Source organism: Scatophagus argus, chromosome 12 (genome assembly GCF_020382885.2).
Source record: "Scatophagus argus isolate fScaArg1 chromosome 12, fScaArg1.pri, whole genome shotgun sequence".
NCBI lineage: Eukaryota > Metazoa > Chordata > Actinopteri > Scatophagidae > Scatophagus > Scatophagus argus.
The window spans coordinates 20,578,541-20,603,966 of record NC_058504.1 but is presented as its reverse complement, the minus strand read 5'-3'; the positions used below and the strand labels follow the sequence as shown (position 1 = coordinate 20,603,966).

Genomic DNA, 25,426 nt, shown 5'->3' with positions numbered 1-25,426 from the left:
CATTAAATATGCCTGGACTTAAAATATTCTGCTTGAGTAATAATTTAATAGTATTTTAATACACAAGAGAGTAAGCTGGTGTGTGGATGCTGGCCCTGATGAGCTTGCGTGTTTGACAGGCAGTTGGCTTTGACTTGTGGTTCATGATCATGTCGATGATGTAAACAGAGATGTTCAGGAAGAAAACACAGTCAGTTCAACACCAGTAAGCTGTTCAACAGTAACACAGAAAGTCCCTTGTTCTGTTTAGGTAAGGAGTGTTAGCCTGTACTAATAAGGCTAGCTTGTTTGGAATTTTTTAAAATGTAGTAAATGGCTAAATAGTACAAATTTTGTACATTGTTGACTATGATACAGCAACAGTAATTTTCAAAGTCATTAAATTACTGTACTCTAAGTTGTGATTTGCATATTGCAAGTGATACTGACAGGAACTATATACAAAGACGTATCAGGACCACCACTGTTTGGCCCAGGTAGATTGTACAAAAATAAGGTGTCAAATTAAGCTGGTTACACCTGTTATTCTGATGTGTCAGATTACTGATTACACATTGAATAAACATTTCATTTTTTTCTGCCGCTTATCTCATTTTCAGGTTGTAGCTACAGGCTGTAAAAAAATCAGGTTGACAAAAGTTTAGCTATTTGCAAATGTAGCTAAATTATTATAACATAACACTGGAATTCATCATCACCTTGGAGCCTCAGCTGTATATCACTGCATCACTAGATCTCTGTTCCAATTGCAAAGACAGTCCAAAGAGCTGCCTTTTCACCTTTAAGATCAGTTTTCCCACTTGACTTCAAATGTTAACCCCCAGTGTGACCCATTTCATACATACTGCAGCAAGTCAAAGCTTGCACTGAACTGATACATTGATGTGGTGACCAAGTTACCCTGAGCCCTACCTCTTCATGGATACTGTAACCTGGCAACCCTTCATAGATGTTATAACATGACAACCCTGCAGTTTTCCTAGCAGACTGAGTAAGAAGCAATCCCTCAAACACTCTGCCACCCTACAGCACTACCTCTTTTCCTCAGAGAATTTTATTTTGGTGAGGCAGGCTAAGGAAGTAGCACAATTCCTTCCTGACAACATTTGTATCGTACCTTTCTCATGCATAGCTTTGAGTTAAATTATCAGTGTCAGTGGGTTTTTGGGTGTGTCAGTTAACCCAGGGTTGCTCAAATCCCTGCAGATGTTTCTGACACCATGATGGCTGTTTACAGCTCAGGAGCCTCTCGGGGTCCTGCCAGCAAGCAGGTTGGTGTCCCAGAGACTGTCACAAGCTCATTATTCAGTCGCCTGGAGGTTTAGCTTCATTGCATTATATTAGCAGTTGTTAATTAACCACCTGAACCCGTCACGAATAGTAAGAGATGATTTTTGGTTTCCCTGTTGTCCATTTTCTTATTGAATCATTAATATGATTTATATAATATTCATTGAAGGCTTTTTAATGAGCACATTGGATTTGCCGTGTTATAGCCAATTAATTGCAAAGTGCACACGGATAAACGTTTGAAGTGGCTGTGATGTTTTCCGTGCTTCATCTCTGACAGATCCGCAGTCAGCGCCGGAGTTACACAAGCATATTGGCTGAGGATCTTGATAATCTTCCTCAGCCAGAAAGAAGTTGTTAGTCAAGAGAAAAAGAACAACATGAACACCTGTTTTCTCCGGTGACTACATGCTCAGAGATTAGTTAGGATTCAACAGATATTCTCATCTTATTTGCAATAACCCTCTCAGGAGCTGTTTGCTCTCTCACTGAAACAATATACATTTTGCCTAGATAAACAATACTATTAAGGCTCCATGGCAAAACAAATATCGTAGAACATAAGCTGCAGTCAAAAGGGATTGTGGGAATACAGGACTGCAATCATTTTCTGGAGATGATTGCTTTTTCTTGTTGCTGTTGATGGTGGCGCTACTGCATGCATTCTTCTCCCCAGTGCATTCTTTGTTCCCTTTGAGCCGGCTGTCTATCCGCACTCAGGTGGACATAACGCATGAGGAGCGCTTTTCCATCACATACGACTCATCTATTGTTCTGACTTGGAATATTGCCGCAGAGCGTCAAGGAACGGATAAAGACTGAAAGCAATTACTTCAGTGTGGTAAAGCAATTGTGTCTGTCACCACTTGATTTGAAATACAGCTCAACACCTAAAACACCTCATACATAAAAAAGCACACCTTCAGTCCGCCTTGTTAAAAGAAGACTTGCTCCTGTCAACCACCGATGCATTAGTCTGCAGGAAAACTTTTTCAAAAGCATTACCACTGCACATCAAAGAGGAATCTGTTCAAAAGCAAAACTGATTGCCTTGAATTGTTATTCTGTGGCCCTGCTCTCTATAAAGGCTCTGTTTGGTTTAGTTGTATGTGTGTGTGCACTTGTGTCCCTGCAGACGGTCAGCACCGACCCTTATCCTGTGAAGCTTCACTATGACAAATCTCATGACCAGGTGTGGCTGCTCAGCTGGGGAGACATGGAGATGAACTTCCCTACTCTCCAAGTAAGTCCACAATTCACTCAAATGTTCATTCCTCTGCAGAGATTTGTCCTTGCAAAATGGTAGAGAAGCACAGAATGAGACACACAAGCAGAGATTAGACCTAAAATGGAAATGGGGTTTAGAACATTTGATGAAGACTGAGGAAACTGTTGGCAGACAGATAAAGAGCTGTTACCTTGTCAGCTCCCACCTCAGATGTATAGAAATTATGCATCCCTGTAGTAATTCAACATTGTCTGAATTTGAGCCAGGGTTAGCAAAGAGCAGTGCATGTGTTTGTGTTGCATATGTAGGTGTGTCTTGCTGATGTTTGTGTGGCTCCTCTTGATTGATGAAGTGCCAAAAAAAAAAAAAGAAAGTTTAATATGCACAGTCAAAAGCAAAGAAAAAAGACATCATATCTAGAATGATTTAAAACAGGTAACGGCAGAACATACTAATGTTTAAGAAGCTTTTTTTTTTTTTGGCATTTTCATTTAAAAGTGATTCAAACCACTAATTGATTTACCAATTGTTTCAGCTTTAGATCTGATTACAATAAATATGAGCCATCTCCCAGTGCTGATTTCAATAAATATCATGTATGAAAAGTTTATCAGATATGATATATAGGTTGTAAAGGCACACAAACACACAAGTATATTGCAGATTTCCTTATAATAATGATCTTGGAAAAAACATTACAGCTAATTAAATGTTCTTACTTTTTTTTCCAGTATGACATTGTGGCATTAATCATTACAGCCTCTCTGGGAATTTTTAAATGCTGATTTGTTTGTCTTGTGTGATGAGGGGAAATTAATAGTCACTTCCAACACAGTGTGTAAACATTTGAACAGCTACACGTTTTCAAATGTTTTGGCTCAGAACTGCAGCACGTTGAATCTGAAATAAAAGCAATCATAATGAGGACAAAGTGCTGATTATCTGAAGACCAGCAAACATCTGAGAGTTCCAAAAACATATCTTAATACATCAACCAATAATAAAAGTTTTGAAGTTTATTATTGAAAGATTTATGGCTATGATAGTCACTCAGGTATTTCTTAAATATCTCACTGTGGCTTTTGTGTATAGCAATTTAGCCAGTATTCAAATAATGGCTATATCTTGAATATATGTCCATTTTATATTGCTAGCTGGCTTTTTAAAACATTTTTGGAACTGATAGTTGGCAAAGATGGTTGTGGTACATAAAAAATAATATTGTATAAACATGTATTTACCCAACAGATAGATGGATAGATAGTACTTCAAGTTGTCTTTTTCTTTGCCATATTTATGATGGATGTAAAGGAATAGTGCAACATTTTAAATGTGAAAAGAAGAGTTGAGTTTCATTCATTAAAATTGATATTGTGCAGGGAAAAAGCCAAACTCCTCATGTGAGTTACTTACAGAAGTAAATAAAGTAGGATTTACAGTATGTGCAATAGCTATCATTGGCAGGGCAGCTGAATTCGTCCAGCTCTAGTCAAGTCCATAACCCTTTCATTGTCACAAGGACACTAAATGGTTAGAACTTATGCAAACATCCTCCAATGTAAAATCAATGCTGTCCAAATTTTTAAAGATGATTTTTAAAGAGAGAAGTTTTGTTTCCACTCAGAGTCCTTCTCATTCAGCTCAAGCATTTTTTCCAGTTTTAATTCATTTGACAGTCCTTCTTGTCATCGCCCGCACAACAATTCATAACGCAGAGTTTTGTTCCGTGGCAATTTGCTTTGTGCATTGCGGCACAATGAAAGCAAACACTGCCTACACACAAGCACACATCTGCACGCTCCCATACATGCACAAATATTATTTAGACACAGTGACAACAGCACACATCACCTCCTGCTGTGAAGCTCCAACATCTCAGCAATAAGGAAAGAAGCTGAAGAAGAGTTGTATGCCAAATCAGTGCAGACAAGCAAAGATAAAAATGGCCGCAAAATATTATGTTATTATTCAAGTGGCTTTTAAGGGATGAAGCCCCATAAAAAATGAAATACAACATGTCTTTTACAAGTATTTTGGTTGCAAGCTACAAATACGTATTAAGAGATTCAAATAAATTGAAGCCAGCAGCACTAAGTGTATTTATCAGGCTCGTGTTTAACACCCACCACCTTCTCCACTGATGCTCACCAGGTGATCAATCAGGCTAGTGGAAGAGTCTCCCACCACACTGTGCACACACAGCCAGTCGGCAGACGCTTCGACAGGGTGGATGATTTCTTCATTCCCGCCTCCAGCCTCATCATTAACCACATCAGGTATGTCCAGTATGATCCAAGAGCACTCCTAATGCAAACTTCTTTGCAATTTAAATTCATCCCATTGGTATTTTATTCACTTTTTTTTTTTCCTGCACTCGATACGGCGATAATGATTTGGATGAGTGCTTTGTGTGCGCGTGTGTGCTCCTCTGTTAATGTGGTAATGGAGGTTTTTGGAGAAAGGCCCAGTTGTTAGCTGTGCTGCAGGGAGCGTGGCAGATCACATGAAATTGTTCTAAAAATAAAGCCTTGTTAGATCAGCTGTGGAATTAACTTTACATATCTGAATTACTAAATTATTAAAAGATCAGTTTTATAATTTTGGGACAGGAACACTAATCCTGATAAGTCAGATCAAACTATGAAACTAGGTGGTGCTGATAAAATTTTAACCATTATCCTGTTTTTGTTGCCTATTTTAACTGTAATGTAAAATCTTTGTTATCAGATGACGCAGCTAGGCTACTTAACGTCTTAAAACACTTAAACAGATTGGTGTTTGTATATTGTTAACTGACAAGCCCTGAAACAACAAAGGCTTTAATTACCTCTATGAAGCATCCTCAACCAATAAGCACAAACAAACTGTGTCAAACACAAACAGTGACGTTATTATCCCTAATCTTCAACAAGGGAATTTGAGCTCTATGGAAGCTCAACAGAAATAGTGACTTAATGTATATTGTGATATGGGCCTACCAAGTAATAAAAAGAAAAAAAAACCTGATAAAATCTTTTGATATATCATGCAGCCTTACCTGGATCAGTTAATCTGAAGCTGCTTAGAAACCTGAAGTGGTGTTAAGCGATGTGCTCAGTAATTAAGCACATTGCTTTCACCAGCTATGTCACTGAAGCAAGGGAAGGCAGCCTAATTATTCTGCAAAGCATTCAGAATGTTAAGTCAATGCTGATGGCTTCACTTCAAATGCCATGCAGGTGGTGTGCGCTCTTTTCCAAAAAACAAAACAAACAAACAAATAAAGATTCTTTAAAGCCACATTCTTAGGAGTCCACATGAACTGAAGAGCAGGATAAGATAAGGTAAGATAAGATTTTTTATTGTTGCTGTACAGAACACACAACGGGATTCAGGTGCACTCATGAATTGTGCGCAGTATAAAAAAAGTCCTATAAAATAAATTAATAAATGCTCTCAATTTATTCACACAAAAACTGCATTTGTCATTCACACAACCCACATTTCTTGCCATATGCTATTTAAGGTTAAGGACCAAATTGTTTGTCAGCAGACTTTGACAATATCAGAGAAAGAAATCAGAAAAACAAAGATTCAATCACAACAGCTGCTTCCTCAGTACTGTCTGTCTGTTCAGGCTCTGGGTCTCTGTAAAGCATCTAGAGACAATTTTGACTGTATAAGGTGCTATATAAATAAATAAATTGAATTGAATTGAATTGATAATCCCTCAAACTCTTTGTGCCAAATGGTCAAAGAGGCTGCTTCTTCTCAAATAATACTAATTATATAAGTCACTTATCGTATTAGTGCACCTGAACTAGGATTACTTATTATTTATGTGTTTTCATCAAGATAAAGTAAAAATCTACATAAACCTACAGAGCCAGTAGCCAGGCAGAGACAGTCCTCACCCACTCTTTGACACTTCCATTAATCAACAGCAAAGCACACATGTGTGGAACGCAGAGGTGGTTTTTATAAGACATGATTGCTGTCGAGCTTAGGCTTAACGTGGACAGAGAAATGCTGGTTCCAAACGCCTGACTAATGCCACAAAGAGGCCAAAAACAAGCAGGAGGTCTGGAGGATTTCAGCACGTTAACGGTCTCCTGGAGAGGAGGAGCGGTCCAGTGTGTGTGTGTGTGTGTGTGTTGTGGGTGGGTTTTGCTGGCACAGCTGTAATTAGATCCACAGAGACCTGCAGGGAAGATTGCAGGGAAAGTGTGGCCGCATTTTCTTTTCCCAATCATGTGTTGGAAAATTGCCATCATTACCAACTGGTTGCTCAACCATTCTGGTGCTCTTTTTTTTTTTTTTTTTTTTTTTAAAAAAAAGCTTACTGTAGGTTATTTCTACTGCCAGGTCCTTTTATTATGAATGCTGTTTACATGGTCAAAATGTGAAGCACAAGACCTGATCAGTTAATGTCACATACATGTTACGCAGGTTAGTACACGAAATGCTTCCTCTTTATAAAGCTGCAATTCTGCAGACAGGATGCTGAACAGAGCGGAGGGCAGTGTGGACAAAATTCCCACAGAGCACAGCACTTTTTGTCACTTTAAGGGTTAGGATTATTTCGACCTTTTCACTTAAGATTATCCATCCCTCCATCCATCCATTTTCTATACCGTTTCATCTGTCATAGGGAGCTGGAGCCTATCCCAGCTGACTATGGGTGCGAGGCAGGGTACACCCTGGACTGGTCGCCAGTCAAACACAGGGTGATGGTGATCACACACGCAATCACACCCAAGGCAGAGTGGCCAATTAACCTAATGTACATGTTTTTGGGATTGTGGTAAGAAGCTAGAATACCCGGAGAAAACGTAAACAAAGTTGTCTTTTAAACAATCTATTTTCAAGACTGTTGCTGGTTATTTTTCTGTCAATCAGTGTTGGGGTAGTTACTCAAGAAAAGTAATGCATTACACATTACTAGTTACTTTAAAAAAGTAATCCCTTACCTTACTTAATTACCCACTGCTGAAAGTAATTAGTTACATTATTAGTTACATTACTTTTGGATTACTCTAAAAAAAAATGACCATAACTAAGATGCACCATAACTCGACCAACAATTAACAACATAGAGTGAAACCGTATATCTCCCCAGATCAGCACAAATCTGTATTCTGATGAAAAGGACATACACATAACACGAGATCTATCTTTTATGAATTTTAAGACAAGAAGCTGTGAAATCACTTTGCCAAAACAAGGCATGCAAAATGTCTCAAAATAAAATTAAGACTAAGCTTTCACTCTTAGCTTAATTCAATCATTAAATGCCTGTTTATCTTTCAGTGAGGTAAGCATTAGCAATGCAATCCTTTGCAATACAACAAACAATACACATAACATTAAATAAGTTTCTGGCTTAGGCACAGTTTACACTTTACTGTCATATTTTCGTTCTTCCGCTCAACAAACTCAAAGTAGTGTGCGTATTTCCACCCATCCGAAGACGTCTTGAGCGGCGTTCCCACTTAATCAAACACTAAATCAACACGCATGAAAGGGGACGCTTGATTAATTTTTCTGTCCTCCCGCTCTGCAGATAAGCACTTAAAGTAACGAATTAACGACATGACTTTTAGCTGAGTAACTGTAATGTAATTACATAAGTCACAACAGTAACGCGTTACACTACTGTGTTACTGATAAAAGTAATGTGCATTACACCCAACACTGCTAATCATTACAGCCCAAACTTTTGTTATCATGTTGGGATGTTTTCATATTTTTCTTTTTGTTCAGCCAACAGTTCAAAAGTGCAAAACATTCAGTTTACAGTCACACAAGACAGAAAAGCAACAAAGAATGTCCACATGCATGGTGAATGTTTTAGTATTCAGACCAAGTACACAAAGAGCTTTAGGTCTATACATGTGCATCAGTGTTTTTTATTCGGACAGATGTTTTTAGCAGAGTTATAAAGAAAGTTTAAATTAACTGCTGCCTTGTGGCTCTGAGTTATTAATTTATTTCCGATTTAGTTCCCATGCAGCCATTTGTCCACTGGCAGGAAAGCAGCATTGATTAGTTGATTTAGCAACATGAGCAGACATACATTCAGCAACTTGTTTTGTTGGATTGTTTAATGACTGGGGATTCCTTCAGAAGCTACCATAAAGTGAGCAGGAACTTCTGGAGGCTGTCATTCATTAAATCCATCGACTTACAGTCAGGCAACTCTGCATGTGAGCAAAGAAAAAAGCAAAAGAGAGCTGTTATTTTTTTATTTTATTCACTTCAGTACCCTGCCAGACTGCTTTTGGCCAAACAAGTCAAGCGAGATGTTGATTCGATGTATTTGCGCTGGAGGATGGGTGAACAAGAATTGCTGTGTTATAGACATCTTTTACTGTGCAGCAGTCATTGGTATGTTGCCCTCAGGATCTTCAGCTGAGCTGCAAAGTGTTGAGGCACAGTCATTTCTAAACTGAAAATATCGACATGAAGAAAAGCTGATATAATGTGTAGAAGTTGAACATAATCCTGTTGTGCGGAACAAGGGAGAATCTTTAATGCATTAATCACTGGTACAAATGACAGCAGCTGTCAGTTTGGCTGAGAGAAATCTGGGTCTGCTGATGAAACAACCCAGCTGTTTTCACATTCGAGCGGGGTCCAATAACGTCCGATTATAAATTTATCATGCATGAAAAAAAAAACTTTGGTGCTGATGTAAATGATATTTTTATTGCAGGATAAATGCACCATTGACCTTTAGCTTCCAAACATGTTACCAGTATATTACAGTATGTGTGTGCTACCCATTGATATGTCACAACACCGTCAATACTGAATACAGTCCAGAGCAAACAGCAGTGTTTGACAGGTAATGTTGGTTTGTAAATCATCAGCTCTGTCTACCAGTGGATGAGGACAGGTTTAAAGTGCTCGGTACGTTTTTTTAAATGCTTTTCTCACAAATCAGTTTTCGAGCTTATTTCTTTAATACAGATGGGGATGCCGTAGAATCAGAATACATTTATACTTAATGTCAGAGCACTTTACTTTTAATCTTACAAATTTAGCTTGGTTGGTGTGGTGTAAGATTGGAGACCTGTAATCTCCCTACTGTTTTATTCCATTATATTAGAAGATGGAAAAAAATCTGCCTTTAGTCATTCACATAGATACACTATGTAAACAAATGTATCCAGACAGACATTATGAGCTGTTTTTCAGGGGATTGACTGGGCTCCTTACTTCCAGTGAAGGGAAATCTTATGCTTTTGCTTCAGCATACCAAGACATTTTGGACAATGCGATGCTTCCAACTTTGTGGCAACAGTTTGGGGAAGGACCTTTTCAATGACTATGCCCCAGTGCACAAAGCAAAGCCCATAAAGACATGGTTGGATGAGTTTGGTGTGGAAGAATTTGAGTGGCCCTAACAGAGTCCTGACCTCCAACACCTTTGGGATGAACTGGAATGGAGATTGTGAGCCTGGCATTTTTGTCCAACATGAGTGCCTGACCTCACCAATGCTCTTCTGTATAAATGGGTAAAAATGCCCACAGAAACACTCCTAATTGTGGGAAGCCTTCAAAGAAGAGTGGAAGCTATTATGGCTGCAAAGCTATGTATTTAGAATGTCATTAAAATCTCTGTTGGTCTAATGGTCAGATGTCTCAATACTTTTGTCTAAATAGTGTATGTACAAGTTGGTGAAAGTGAAAATATGCAGTTACTTGTCTCTAAAGAGGCAACAGATTGGCAAACAACATTAAATGGTTGGCACCATTAAGTGGGATTAACTAAATTATTATACACTCTCTAAAACTGTGGAAACAGAAATACAGTTCGCCCATGACAAAGCAGTAACACACAGACACACAGAAAAAAGGTGCCCATCAAAACCTGCTCATACGTCTCCCCTCACAGCACAATTGTATGACATCTCAGAGCAGCTTGTAATGTGGAATACAAGAACAGCATAGCAAATAAACACAAATTAGCATTCTCAAATACACTGCAAATACTAATGCCGATAGTTAAAGTTCCCTGTTTTTTAAATTAAAACCCAATGATAATATAAGTCTGTCGCTTGGCAAGGGTCTGCACAGTCCCGGGTGCCAGATACATTTCAAGCTTCATGTGGAAGGTCATTATGAGACATTGATTGGCGACAGCCAGGTTATTCAAATTAAAGCTCAATTGTTATTAATTGTTAAAGACTTTTCTTCATAAGGTCCATCGTGTTTTCTCTGCATAACTCCATTTCAAAAAACAAAAAAATCCTGACATGTCTGGACTGTTATGGACCCAGTATCCAAAATGATCTCAGGATCAATGATTCCCTCCACAGGGATGATAATGTGCTCCGTGGCTTTCAAACAGCCATCTTCTGTTCTCAGGTACAGACAGCTTGGTGTTCAAATGGCATAAAAGATGATGAATGATGGCAAGACTGAAGTGCCTGTCAGCATCGATCAGCTGGTATTCACATTTAATTGAGGCCTGTCAGCTCCTTGCATATTCACTCTCTACTATGTTCAGCTGTTAAAATGTAATGTGCCATTAACAGATTCTTTGGGTTTTTATAATGACTAGCATTTTCACTGATCAATGCCCAGCATATAAAACTGCTATAATTCTATTAAGGGGAAATGTGTAGTTGATGTTGTACAGCCAATATGAAGATTGTCAGGCACCAGAATTGGGATGTTGAAGTGGTTAAATGAACCTCCGAGCTGCTTTGATTTTTTTTCCTCCTTAAACATAATGCTGGTTCAACTTTCGTAATTACCCAGCACAAATCATTTTGCATTTCTTCATTCAGTTTGACATCTTCTTGCTATGTGACTCGTGCTGCTTTATTTTAAGAAGTAACCACTATGCGCTAGAAAATTCATAAGGCTTAGGAACACGAGGAATCAACACTCTTTACAGCCACAATCCTTATTTAAAGTCTGACACAATTCATTATAGCATTACCTTTTTAAAATTACTTTTACTCACTAATTAAGGGTTCTTGTTGCCTTAACCATATAGTTGGATTGCCTTTGCAGACCACCCCAAAAACGTATAATAAATACTACTTCTCACTTGTTTAATAATTTTGGTTGTCAGGTTGAGTGTACTACTTATTATGAACACTGTGCCAATCCAAACATGCTGATGTTCAGTGGGTTTAATTTAGTGGGTATAACTCCAAAATGTGACTTGATGATGTCACTAGAAGATTTAAGAGCCACGGGAAATAAAATGGCAGTTCCTCCAACAGCTGTCCAAACATTTCACCAAAAACCGATAGTGATCAAGCCTGCCTATGATAACTATGTACTAGTCTATCTTCTGGATGATATATCTCACAGGATAAGTAAAACCTTTCTCTCTCTGGTGATAAATTAAAGTTGGGTGATCACCATGCTCAGTAGGCATCATATTCATATTTATATCATATTCAGTCATATATATCTACTCAAAATTTTATGGAAATCCATTCAGATATTTCAGTCTGGATCAAAGTGGTGGACCTTCTGTCATAATTTGAGCTTTGCAGAAAGACAAAATGCGTTATTGATTAAATCTTTTTGTTTTCATCTTCAAATCATCTACAGATTCGGACTCATCCTTCATCGAAATGAGCCTGTTCTCTACAAGATCGACCTGGAGACAACATCATATGTGAAAAACATCAGCTTACGAGAATATAACTGCATCCCCAAGTCTGTAGCCTACACCCATCTCGGAGGCTACTACTTTGTCAACTGCAGGCCTGACTCGACTGGTGCCACGCAGCCCCAAATCATCTTGGACAGTGTAACAGACAGTGTGATCGGTCAAAACCGCGACGTCACTGGCACTCCCTATGTGTCTCCGGACGGCCACTACATGGTCACTGTTGACGATGGTGATGGCCTGATGAGGATCCAGATGATCTCAGAGCGGGGAGAGATCCAGGAGCCCTTTGACATTCACACCAACCTTCACCTGTCTGATTTGGCCTTCCAGCGCTCCTTCACAGAAGTCCACCAGTACAATGTGTTCGGCAGCTCCGGTCGTCAAACTGATGCTCTGTTTGTGGAGCTGAGCACTGGAAAAGTAAAGATGATCAAGAGCTTGAAAGAGGCCACCAAGTCATTCGAATGGCCATGGAGCAGTAGGAACAGGGTAATGGTAGGCAGCGGACTGTTTGGACAGTATCTGATGACCCCATCCAGAGAGGCTCTCTTCATCCTGGATGGACGGCTCAACAAGCTCAACTGTGAGATCACTGATGTTCTCAAGGGCAATGTGGTGGTGTGGGTTGGGGAGTCTTAGGTCACAACATTGAGACCCAATGAGCTTTCTTTTCCTCAAAGGTACTGTTGCACTGAATTCTGTTGCAATTCTTTTTATTTTGTGGGAAGCGCGATGAATACCACAGATTCTGAAACCAAATTGAAAATTTGTGAAACTAATGGATGAAGGACTGTCACCCAAAAAAGAAGAAAAAATACAAGTGATGGAGTAATTGATTGATACTGTCTTAATGCCAAGTTAAAATCATTGTTTCTGCTGGGTGGTTCAAGTTAAAGTCAATATAAAGTTGCTTGCTGGTAACATTTTCAGGAAAATTGGTATGAATCAATAAATGTGTACAACTTTGTTATTATTGGTTTTATTCGGTGTGTGGGAATGCTGTAGATATTCTCTGAACAAAAACTAATATCTAAGTGAATTGGCAGAAATTTATATATATATATATATATATATATATATATATATATATATATATATATATAAATACACTGTATATGTCCAGATTAATTCTTGTAATTTAAGTTTATCCATCCTCAACTTTTTTCCTGTGCCTTGAAGGAAAATTCCCCTCCATCAGAGGAATTAGCTTAATTATTCCCAGTGTGACTGCAGACTACACCTCTTCCTTTGACCTCTCCATTCATGGTGAGCGTGGTTCCACACAAATCGGCTCTTGTCTATCTGTTCGTCCGCCGCAACCGACTCAGTCTAATTAAAGTGAGCCCTTGCTGTGATCCTATCCTGTTTGAAGTGCAGACTGAGAGACTGAGTGGTTCATTACGGTATTGCGATCTGTAACCTTTGATCCGAAATTATAACCAGCGTTGGAGGGTGTTGAAAAATATAAATGTATTTTTTTTTTTACCCTTTTTAGTCCAAAGCTGAAAAATGAAAGTCAGTGGCAATGTGAGTTAAATTGTATCAGCTTTATACACTACACTTTGTGAAATTTAAAATGTTCCTTAGCAAAGAATCAATAGTGCACTTGTGCAAAATCCTATCATAGCTTGATCCCAACGATATCCGTGGACCAAAAGAAAAGCATCATAGAGAATGATAGAATGAACTGTGAAAAACATGCTGTGTCTGCTCTATTTGACATCATGTTTCAAGTGGATGTTTTAATGTGAAGTAGTGATGAGCTAGCACAGTACGGAGTGGGGTAGTAGTGGTTGTATTGTGTAGTGGGTCTTTGAGGAAAAGCCTTGAATAGAGGAAACAAATTTTTCTGAATGCTCCTGCAGTAGATACATAGTTGGCAATCAATGAAACCTAGCTGGACACATTTCTATGCATTTTCACCCTGGCACTCTATGACTCTGTGAATCACATCGGGCAACTGTATCAAATCTAGTATGGACTTTTGACGTGTACAGATTATATAAAGTCATCGTATCTTTCCTGTTAAATCTTAGTTGGTCACATTCTGATAATAATTTCATTTGATCCTTTTATTCCCCAGCTACATGTTGTTTTCCAGCTTTTAAACCTGACTGTACTGCTGATAATGACCTCTGACCTTTCTTTCTATTTATGTTCTGTACATAGCAGCTGACTGTGAGTCCTTTAGTTATCCATTGCTGTATAGATTCACACAGGTTCTGTTCACTTTCCGAGCTAATAATCACACTCCTTTTTAATAAATGAAAACAAACATCCTGTACTAAGCACATTGTGATCACAAACACTGCTTTCACCTCCATACAGCCATGACTTGTATGTTCCTTCATGTGATTGTTATTTATATAGCAAGAACACGCTTGTCATTTTACTCAACAATAAAAAATAGACCATGAAAAAGAAGTGTAATATTGTCTTTTTTCCTCATTAAAACAACCAGTTAAGCAGTAGATGCTGCTGCATCAAAATCACGTAAAAGTTTCCTTTAGGAGTTAAAGCAGCCTGTTACCAATTATTATGCTCAAAGAACAAGGCCAAGACTCTGTTGTCCCCTTTGGGTAATTTTATCCTAAAAAAGTATCATTATATTTAGCAAAGAAAGAATATACAATTGTAGGACAAGAGATCTGTGACTGAGAGAAAAGCAGACTGAGTTTGGTTGAGGTAACTTGTCATGTATTTAATGTCAGATACTCTAAGATAATTTCAGAAGGAGCACACAAACAGAGATGCATAGCAACCACAATAATACCAGAAGTATTGGAACTGTAGATAATAATAATGATGTAGTATACAGAAAGTGTATATCACTATGGTGATTATAAAAACAATAGCAGTAACAATAATAATGGTAGTAGCTGCAACAGAGTAGTAATAGAATTAAAATAGATTATGACTAAACAGTAGTAAGCGCAGTAAGTTTCAAGCAGGACCGCAGCAGGAGGTCCAACCACGATCCATTGGAACCTGTGAGATGAGAAAGCAAAAGGACTCCAGGGAAGAAGTTGAGTTGGTAACATGTATTAATGGGACATAAATGTGTGCAGAAGGAGAGGGAGAGGAAGAGAAAGCTGTGCACAGTGGGTGATCCCTAGGGGGATAGCCTAGGCCAGCCCTAACTATAAGCTTTATCAAAAAGGAAAGTTTTAAGTCTACTCTTAAACGTAGAGAAGGTGTCCGCCTCCTGAAAGTGGAAGATGGTTCCACAGTCGAGGAGCTTGATAACTAAAGGCTCTGGTTCCTGATCTACTTTTGAAGACTCTAGGAACCACAAGTAACCCTACGTCCTGGGAACATAAAGGTCTGATGGGATAATAGGGTACTATCAACTCCTTAAGATGTGATGATACCTGACCGTTCAGGACTTTACATGTTTGTATATGTGTGAGGAGAAGAATTTTAAAATCCATCCTGGATTTTACAGGCAGCCAATGTAGAGAAGCCATCACAGGAGAAATATGATCTCTCATGCTGGTTCTTGTGAGTAATCATGCAGGAGCCTTCTGGATTAGCTGGAGAGTCTTTAGAGATTTATTGGGGCAACCTGATAAAAGGGAGGTACAACCAACAATCCAGCCAGGAAGTAATAAATGCATGGACTAATTTTTCTGCATCTTTCTGACTCAGAATGTGCCTAATTTCTTGCAATATCGCAGTGGTGAAAGAATGCAGTCTTTGAAATGTGTGTCATGTATGGGTGAAAGGACATGTCCTGGTCAAAAATAACTCCTAGATTCCTTACAGTGGAGCTTGGCTAAGGCTAAGCCATCTAGAGTTGCTATATCATTGGATAATTTGTTTCTAAGGTGTTCAGGGCCCAGAGAAATAACTTCAGTCTTGTCCAAATTTAGAAGCAGAAAATTGTAGGTCATCCAGGTTTTTATGTTGTATGCCTGAAGTTGGGGTAGCTGATTTGTTTCATCTGGTTTCATTGACAAGAAAAATTGTGTGTCATCTGCTTAACAGTGAAAATGTATGAATGTATGAGTGTTTCCTAATAATATCACTGATGGGGAACATATGGGTGAATAGTATTGGCCTGAATACAGAACCTTGGGGAACCCCGTGACTAACTTTTGTGAGTCTGGACGATGCATCATTAACATGAACAAACTGAGATCGATCTGGTAAAGACTGAAACCAGCTCAGTGCAGTTCCTTTAATGCCAATTAGGTGTTGCAGTCTGTGTAATAAGATAGAATAGTCAGCGATGTCAAACGCGGGATTAAGGTCTAACAGTACAAGGACAGAGATAAGTCCCTTGTCTGATGCAAGTAGAAGGTCAATTGTGACTTTGACCAATGTCGTTTCTGTGCAATGATGAGCTCTAAAGCCAGATTGAAAATCTTTAAATAAACTATTACTTTGCAGAAAGTCATGTAGCTGATTGGCGACCATTCTCTCAAGGTTCTCGGAGAGAAATCGAAGATTAGATATTGGTTGCTTAGTTGCTTAACCCTAGAACACTAACGTTAAAATTAGTAACACCATCACTAACGTTGGGTATATTTTACCCGATATAATATCTCGGATAAAATACAGTTTATCACACCAGCGTTCATCATGCCATATAGGACACACAGTGGCCACCTCTTGGTTTTTCTTTCACAGCTGTACTGAGCACACATTTGGTCGAAAGTATCAACACATCCCTTCATTTGGTTGTAAAATTCAATCACTTCAAAATCGTGTGGGTGAAAATCACCCGACGTTAGTGTTCTAGGGTTAAAACCTCTGGGTCAAGTGTGCTTTTTGAGGAGAGGTTTGACTGCGGCTACTTTAAAGGTAAAGCTACTTTAAAATGTGACTGATATGCCCATGGCTGAAGTGCCTGAAGGCTAAATAAAAAATGTCCACCATAGTGGAAGATAATGACTGACATCACTAATTAAAAATAGGTATTTTCTGGGGACATAACGTATTTCTCCATAATCTTTGTTTCCATAAGCTTTGGTGAGGATTTGTTTTCTTTTGTTTTGTCTGGGGTACTTGGGAACCGCTCAATTTTTCTCTCTTCAAAAAAGAGCTAACTTGTGAGTTTGCTTTTCATTCCTTCAGGGCCATGTGCGAACATGAACTGTTTTGAAATCAATTTATTTATAAAATAAAACAAAATCAGAAATCTCCCTTCCTTTGAAGCCAGTTTTGTTCCCTGAATTTTTATCAAATGCATTTCCCTGAACAACAAAAGTATTCATTGGTCTATTGTTGAGATCTGGTTTACTTCTCAGTGATGTGTAGTCAGACAAGATGGCTTCTCTAAACATAAACTGTATTCAAAATGTATGTATTTCAAAACAGCTAACACTTTCAAGTGGTGTATTATTTTCCCATCTCTGGGCAATTCCTCTTTAAAATGTATGGCTGCAAATTCTGTCTGGTGTTTTGGATAAAAGGATCTTCCAAATTGCATGAAGCTGTTCACATATCTTTGAAATTTTGAAATGCAGAGAGGTACTTCCATCTGAAAAATCCCTAAATCAGATTAGAGCTTTCCACTGATAATGAAAATATACCACATTCAGCCATATCTATGACATGGAGAACAGGTTCTCAGGTTCTCCACTTCTGCACTGTACTGTAGGTGCTTCGCTCGTAGCAATTACACCTGCAACTACAAGTAATCTTTCAGAATAGTTTTCACATTATTTGATCAATCATTAATTAAAACACAAATCACAATTAACCAAAGTCAAAAGACCTCTTCTAGTCAGAACAACAGTGTAAATATTTGATAGCAGAAACATAGTAGAAACATTCAAAATATACAGATCATCACATTTGAAAGCAGGAATTTGTAGAAATTACAGCTATAATCAATAAATAGTCCAGCTTGTAATATTGTTTGCTGTTAATTAATCCCTATCAAAACTGTTTGTTATGAGGTATTGTATTGTTTGTATTGTCATTATCGGTTATTTTTCATATGATTGTTTTGTCATTTGTAGTACAGAAACACGATGCAATGTACAGTTTATAGACACTGTACACACTATGGAGGAAAAAATAGAAAAATGTTAAAGTACTTACGATGCAGATAAGGCACTTTTGTATTATTATTATCATTATTATTATTATTATTACATATTACACCGATATATTATCATGACTGGTTAATGATGGATCAGATTAAATAAATTTTTATATTTTATCTTAACCTGTAAAGTAACTACAGCCATCAGAAAAGTAAATGGAGTAAAAAGTAGTCTATTTTTCTACAACATGTATGGGAGTAAAGAGCCAGAGAAGCATTAAATGGACAGCAGTGTAGCATTATAAAATGCGTGCTCACATTTACACAACAGTATACATGTGTATACACGAAAGTTTTTTCTTGCTTTCGGTTATTCACCACAGATCAACAGAGCAGAAGCTTCAGTGCAAAAGTGTGCAGCCCGTTATAGCGATCACTATGCCCCTGCTCCTGATAAACGCCCCCTAATGCATTTCTCACCCACAGGTCCCAATTTATATTCATCTCTGAGTCACACAGGCTGGTAGTTTATATTAATATTCTTCCTTACAGAATCCCCTCTAATAAAACAGCCATGTGTGTAGAAAAGAGGTCCTGGCAGTTCCTTAATTATCTATCGTCAGTCCTTTATCTTCTCCTGGTCACGTGGGAGGGCCTTGGACTCCCCCGCTGCACACTTGTGTCTTGCCTCCATCAGGAGAATTTAACACCAGGCTCTGACTCTCTCTATTATTCCATTCACAAGATGAGCAGCGTAATCATGCTGCTGGCTCCTTAATCATGATGCCGGGGCCTGCCAACAGCCCAGCCTCTCTGCTCCATCCATACCGAGGAACCTGATGACTGATTGAGGCCACTGGTGGAGCTGCACCTCCTGTTGGTTGTAGGTCCTCATTTTGCATTCTCCTGGCTGCTCTCTCTCTCTCTCTCTCTCTCTCTCACTCTCTCCCAATCTCCCTATCATAAAATCAGTGTAGTTCTGTGTGGCGGTTGACGGCAGCAGTTAGAAAATGGATTTTCTCTCAGGAAAAGAGACATTCCTAAACTGTAAAATTGAATCACCGCATGAACCTAAAAAGATTTTAATTTCACTAAAATAATAAAAAAAAAATTCATCTTAACTTAGTGTGTTAGCATGCTAACATTTGCTAAATAGCACTAAACACAAAGTACATGTCAGTATAATTAAATCAAATACTGGATAAAATAAAATTTTGGTCTGATGAATGCCAGAAAAGTCAATGAGTCATCAAAGTCCTGACTAGGGCCATGAATATCTTCGCAAAATTCAATCAAAGTCGGGAGGATTTACACTCTGGGAACCATAAATATACAAATGAATATACAATGAATCCATTAAGTAGCTACTTCACAGGAATGGTTAAAAAAATGACCTTCTGGCATAACTTCAAGAAAAGTTTAAGGATAAACAAAATCGTTCTGAGCCATTCTCTGGGGACCATGAGTGTCTACCAGATTTCATGGAAATCCATTCAATAAGTGTTTCAGTCAAGGCCAAAGCAGTGTGATATCCAACTCACATTCACATTTAACACCTTTGTTTTCTGTCGAAACTAATCATCAAAGAGAAAATCAAACATTTAGTTCCCTTAAAGATGTCAAGATGAAGCCACTTAATATTGTGGTGGATTTATTTTCTGTCAAATGACTGCACATTTAATTTATTAATTGCATTTTCTGTTAATAAACTAATCACTTAAACAACTTCAATCTTGTACTGTATTCCATTTTTCAAAATTGAGAAATAATATGTTCTTTTTTTAACTGGATTCATTAGTCCTGGGTAGAATTTTGAAAGTCTCTTTTGACCAGATGGGAGTTTCAGGGTTGTCACTTATTAAGCCAGTGTGTGGATGCCAGCAAATGAAAATAACACAACTTTTTAGAAGGTCATCATGTAAATCTTCTCAAATCCCTTGATAACGCTGACTGGAGATGATTCTTGTTTCTATCGTTTCTTTAAACATTTTCATATCAATTTGAAGGTGAGCTTTTCATGCACAAAGTCTTGGACATATGGTGATGGCATTAGCCCAGGATGTGGTTTAAGATGCTGACAGCAGATGTCCCATCCCCTTTAGCTGTCCTATTGTCATGCTGAGCTCTCAGCCATGACACTGGGACCGAAGGACGCCTGTGGACACTCAGCAGTGGCGGAGACGCAAGTCCTGTCATGCAGACACAGCCGACTGATCCCATCCTGATAGCGCCCGGGTTGACCATGACAGGAGCCACCACCTCCACTTAGCATGCACCTTGTCTGTCCTTTTGCTGTTCAGTGTGCTGCGAAAAGGCAGCAGAGGGACAGCTCCTCAAGGTCAACCTGAAAAACAAGTAGGAAAAAAATCTCAAACTGTTGGACATTTTTACACCTTTCCTGACACATTTTGCACGACCAGGGAGTATAACACCAGTGCTGTCAGAACAAAAATTCCAAACACATCAGGCTGTTTGTGTCAAGCTATACATGTTTCAACACATTAGGGATAGCAAGCTATAGTGTTTTGATTCTCAACCATATAATGTAACCTGGGCACTGTGAGAATAACCAACTCACATAAACCAGAAGGGTTTAACTTGAGAATGATCGCAGACATACAGTTATTAATTTGTTTTGCCAAATGTCTGTTCAGACTCCTTTAAACATTGAGCCTTTGAACAGGCCCTGCAGTTCTCAACTTTTACCCAAATTTTAAGTGAAAAGGGTTGTGGTTCTTGAGCAATTACGGGGCATGAAATAACCATCACACCTCTCTAGACAAGCTTATTAAAAATGGATTTGTGGCCATATGACTGCATTGTGCTTCTGTATCTCATCACTGCAGACAGCAGTAGTGAGAGCATTATGTAACACTGTCAGTGATATCCAACTGTGATGTTTGCAGGGTTGATACACTGTATATTAGCTGTACATACAATTGTGTGCTGCTAAGGATCTGTTTGATTTGTCTGCTTGGCTGATTTTAGGCAATGTCTTTGATGTTAGATTTTCTTATGAGGGTAATTACAGTCCAACCGTTTATTCTGTTATTAATCTGTTTTTATGTGGTTGATAGATGGATAGATAGATAGAAAACAAGATGGTACGAGATAGCAAGGATATTGCTGCTCATGTACTTTATCAAACTCTTTAATTTTTATTTTACAAAACAAGAATATGTTGCTGTCGCAGTTAATAAAAAAAAAAATCCTGTGTCCTGTTCCAAAGGATATTTTTAAGAAAAGTATTTCATGATGCACTTTTTTAGAAATAGGAATCTTGTAGTTTAGTTTAGAACTGGTCCCAAATTGGAAATTGAAAACTAGTTATCTTAACTTGGTAACATTAGCACTAATTACTACTAAGTGTTACATTTCATTCATATTATGTCATATTCACACAGATGCTGCACCAGTTAAATTGCACCAGCAGCATCATCAGTGTCGTCCATCCTTCTAGTCGTTATTGGACACTTCATGCACAAATGTCATATCTTCAAAAACAGTATATACCCACATGAACTGGCTGTGAGGGAAATTCTCCTTGCCTTGTATTAATCATAAATGGAATTTGGACATTTAGTGACTGTCATCTATCTGGCTGACTGTCCATCTGGACACAACAGCTTTCACACCACACTGCTGATTGTTTGTTCCAAGGTCACGCAGAGTGGAATATTAGACGATGCAGTGAAACGTGCAGCAAAGTGTTTCGTTTAAAGCCTTACTTATTTCCTTTCAGGCACCAAGCAAAACTGCAACCGTTTCACAAATCATGGGAGGTCCCATCTTTAGATTTCTCTCTCCACTAGAGCAGGAGGCCGGCTTTACACCCAGGCCACCACAGATCGGGCCATCGGCCAGCCAGTCGTCATTAGGAGAATTTCCTTCTCGCTGCCTGCCGCCACTGAGTAGAGGACCAGATGTGATGCTCGTCTCCTGGGTTGCCAAACACAGTGAGACGCATCCTGCAGCAAGGGAAACTGTTCTAGAGAGCAGCTCTGTCACTGCCGTGAGGAAACATCACACAGCTCTCTCCAGTTCGGCGGCTCTTAGCCAAAGAGCCAGCTGTTAAGAGACGAAGTTTGAGTGCACAGAGAAGAAGTCCTGTGGTTTTTAGACCAACTGGGACTTCTCCAATATGTGAAGCTCTCGAGTGAGGAGCAAGACTGCAGAACCAAATGATGACGTTCACTGGAATTTGCCTTCGGTTTATCTGTCTGTCTATCTTCACATCAATCTTTATTTCACTTGGACATTTATCTGAGTTACTTATTTGTGTTCTTGTGAGGTGAATAAAGCTGCATAGATGTGAAAGTTATCAAGCATATGATCAAAAACAAAACATAAAGCCTCCAGTACTAATGTGTTTGTCTCACTAATCTCGCATCCTAATGTGAATGCAAGCCTCCAAGAGACAAAAGCTTTTGTTTTGTAAAGCATTTTAAGCTGTTTCTGTATAAATAAATCATATACATAATATAATATAAAGCTAAGGCAAGTGATGATACAGTATCTTTTGGAAAAAAAAATCTAAATATTTAGATTGTTATAGTATGCTGTAAACTACTAATACAACAATGTAATAGTTCTAAACCTGTGTACAAAATTTACTTAAAGTAAATGTACTGTAATATGAAGAACGTATGCAAGTTATGAACTATACTCAAGAATTGTGTTGGTTAAATTGTTGGTAGATAGATAGATACATTTTACAAAACAAAAAATTAAATTGGCTAAATATATAAAGACACTTTGGTAAGTAAATATATGTATGCCTGCTGTAGCACACTGAAAATACATAGAAAGAAAAAATTTTAATGTGATCCATCCTCGGTCATGTCCCTTTAGTCTCAGTGACTAACTGTCATGTAGATATTTACCACACTGACAGTAAATATTTAGGTGTCTCACATGCCTCAAATTCCAGTATGAAAGCTTTGGTTCTAATCTATTATTTGACATAATTTGAATGACAAAAATCATGTTCTTTCTTTCAATATTAAGGATTAGGGCAAGGGTTAGGGTTAGGCAAGCAAAGTGGTGTGAAAGTGCCTGAACTAAGCACTAGAGTATTACATGTTTTGCTATTTCTTTTTAATTGCAGCTGCTCTGTAAGTGGTAGCACATCATGCTGCTGCCAGTGTCTCTTTGGAACAGTTTTGGTTGACTGCATTTTAGGCCTGGTGTAATTATCATCAGGCCTATTCAGATCAGGTCTCTTTTTATTGAAAATTGATATCCCTTGCGTTTGAGTATATTAAAAAACAATCTCTTTTTGATTAAGTCCAAACATCTGGTTTGTCATGTAGATGCTGACTTTTGAACTTAAATTTTAATTCTCTCAAAGGGGTTTTGTAAAATTAATGATGAGTTAATGATGATTGTGGCCTTTGGTCCTTTTGAGAGAAGCCTGTGGTGAAGCAGTTACTTCCCACTACTTCCACCACACCAGTTGCACATTTTTCAGAAATTTCTGTGAAAGTTGATAGAAAATGATTACGATAACTGATTATGACTGATTATGAATTAGTAGTCAGGCTTAGTAATTTATTCAATTTTGTCCAAGGAGTCTTTGTCTAGGCAGATTGTCTTTTGAAAGCCTTTTGAGAAAAGCCTGTGATGAAAGCTGAACAAATAAATTACATATAATGTGAATGACAGTGAAGATGTCTGACTGCTTTTGTCTTTTGGTTCAGCTCCTCGGTGCTCTGCAGCTAAATACATGAGCATACTTGGGGTTCTGATTGTGAGTGGGGGGGCATTTTCAGTAGGATCAGTCAGACCCATGAGGTAATATATGCAGCTGGCCGCAACACCTGATGCTGAATGATCTCTTTGTCGCAGTAATAAGGTGGGAATTAGATGCACTTCTCATTTGCCTCGGAAAATACCTTTAAGGGATGCTTCATATAATGCTGCCTGGGGCACAGAATATGTCTGGACTGCCACTGACCAAAACACTCTCCAATTGAAAATATTACCTACAGCTACAGACAGAGCTCAAATCTGTAATGAGCAACTGATCAATCCATTCAGGCTCACAAACATTCTGTTCTGATCTTGTTGGGCTGCTTTCTGATCTGTGGAATATCAAATACTGTATGTCTACAGGAAGTGCTTTAATGAAGTCTGAAAAGTCAGACTGAATAAAGGCATTAACAACAATTCCAGTAACCTATTATTTGTATTCTGTTGGTATTTTGCTTGCTTTTAGAAGTGGCACTGTCTAGCAGAGATGTGATTTGAGACCAAGGACTTTGCTCTATTGACTTCACCCCGTAAAGATATTTTAATGTGGAAAGAAGGGCTGGCAGAGAAACTACACTGTTTACAGCACTTAATGAACTCTAGACAACTATTCTCATTCTCTCTCAAGCCTGGAATGTATGGAAAATGTATTTTGCATGACTATAATGGAAAAAGAAAGTGAGGATGAGGGTAAACAAAAGAACAAGAATCACAGAATCAAAGATGACACAAACGCAGAGTAAGATATTGAAATGCAGGCAAACGGAAAGAGAGAGAGAGAGAAGCAGGCAAGGCTGAGGGCCAGGCAGACTGACGGGGCAGCTGGGAGCTTCTGGATCAGGACAGTTCTGACCGGAGTAGAGCAGCATGGGAAGCCAGCTGTTGTTCACCACCTGCCACCTTCCACAAAGGACCCAAAGACTACAATGCATGGCATGTGCCTTTTTGCCTCTCTGTGCCCTAACAAATGTAAGCTAATAATCCAATTACAGCACTAATTTGTGAATGCAGCGATATTAAACTGTGGTAACTCTTAACTGTGTCTGAAAAATATAAAATGACAGAGAGTGAAAGTGGGAATACTTTGTGGGTGTGAGATAAGAAAGACCACCAGGTAAGGATTTTTTCGGTTTTTTGATTTCCCTCAGAAATTTTCTCATGTTTAGTTATCTGCAGATTCTTATTTAAACAGAACTGTTTATTCATTAAGTGGCATGGTGGTGCAGCACTGGTGTTAGCACCGTCGCCTCATAGCAAGAAGGTTCCAGGTTCGAATCTTGGTCTGTGGAGTTTGCATGTTCTCCCTGTGCCTGCATGGTTTTTCTGTGGGTACTCCAGCTTCCTCCCACAATCCCTAAGACATGCATATTAGGTTAATTGGCTACTCTACATTGCCCCAAAGTGTGAATGTGTGCGTGTGGGGTCGTATGTCTTTGTGTGTCAGCCCTGCGATTGACTGGCGACCAGTCCAGGGTGAACCCCGCCTCTTGCCGTAGTCAGCTGTGATAGGCTCCAGCCTCCCTGCAACTCTGACGGATAA

General features: G+C 38.6%; 1 protein-coding gene across 4 annotated transcripts in view; it reads left to right on the top strand.

Moving 5' to 3' along the window:
• fstl5 (follistatin-like 5) overlaps nt 1-14,903 on the top strand; it is a 148,589-nt gene extending 133,686 nt beyond the window's left edge. For 2 of the 4 annotated variants that reach the window (XM_046406169.1, XM_046406168.1), the window contains exons 15-17: nt 2,426-2,533; nt 4,670-4,794; nt 12,077-14,903. In XM_046406169.1, coding sequence (XP_046262125.1) covers nt 2,426-2,533; nt 4,670-4,794; nt 12,077-12,779 — 936 coding nt within the window. In that variant the 3' untranslated portion in view covers nt 12,780-14,903. The remainder of the gene's footprint in view (nt 1-2,425; nt 2,534-4,669; nt 4,795-12,076) is intronic. The other 2 variants (XM_046406171.1, XM_046406170.1) reach the window with 1 other exon arrangement.
• Nucleotides 14,904-25,426: the final 10,523 nt, after the last annotated feature.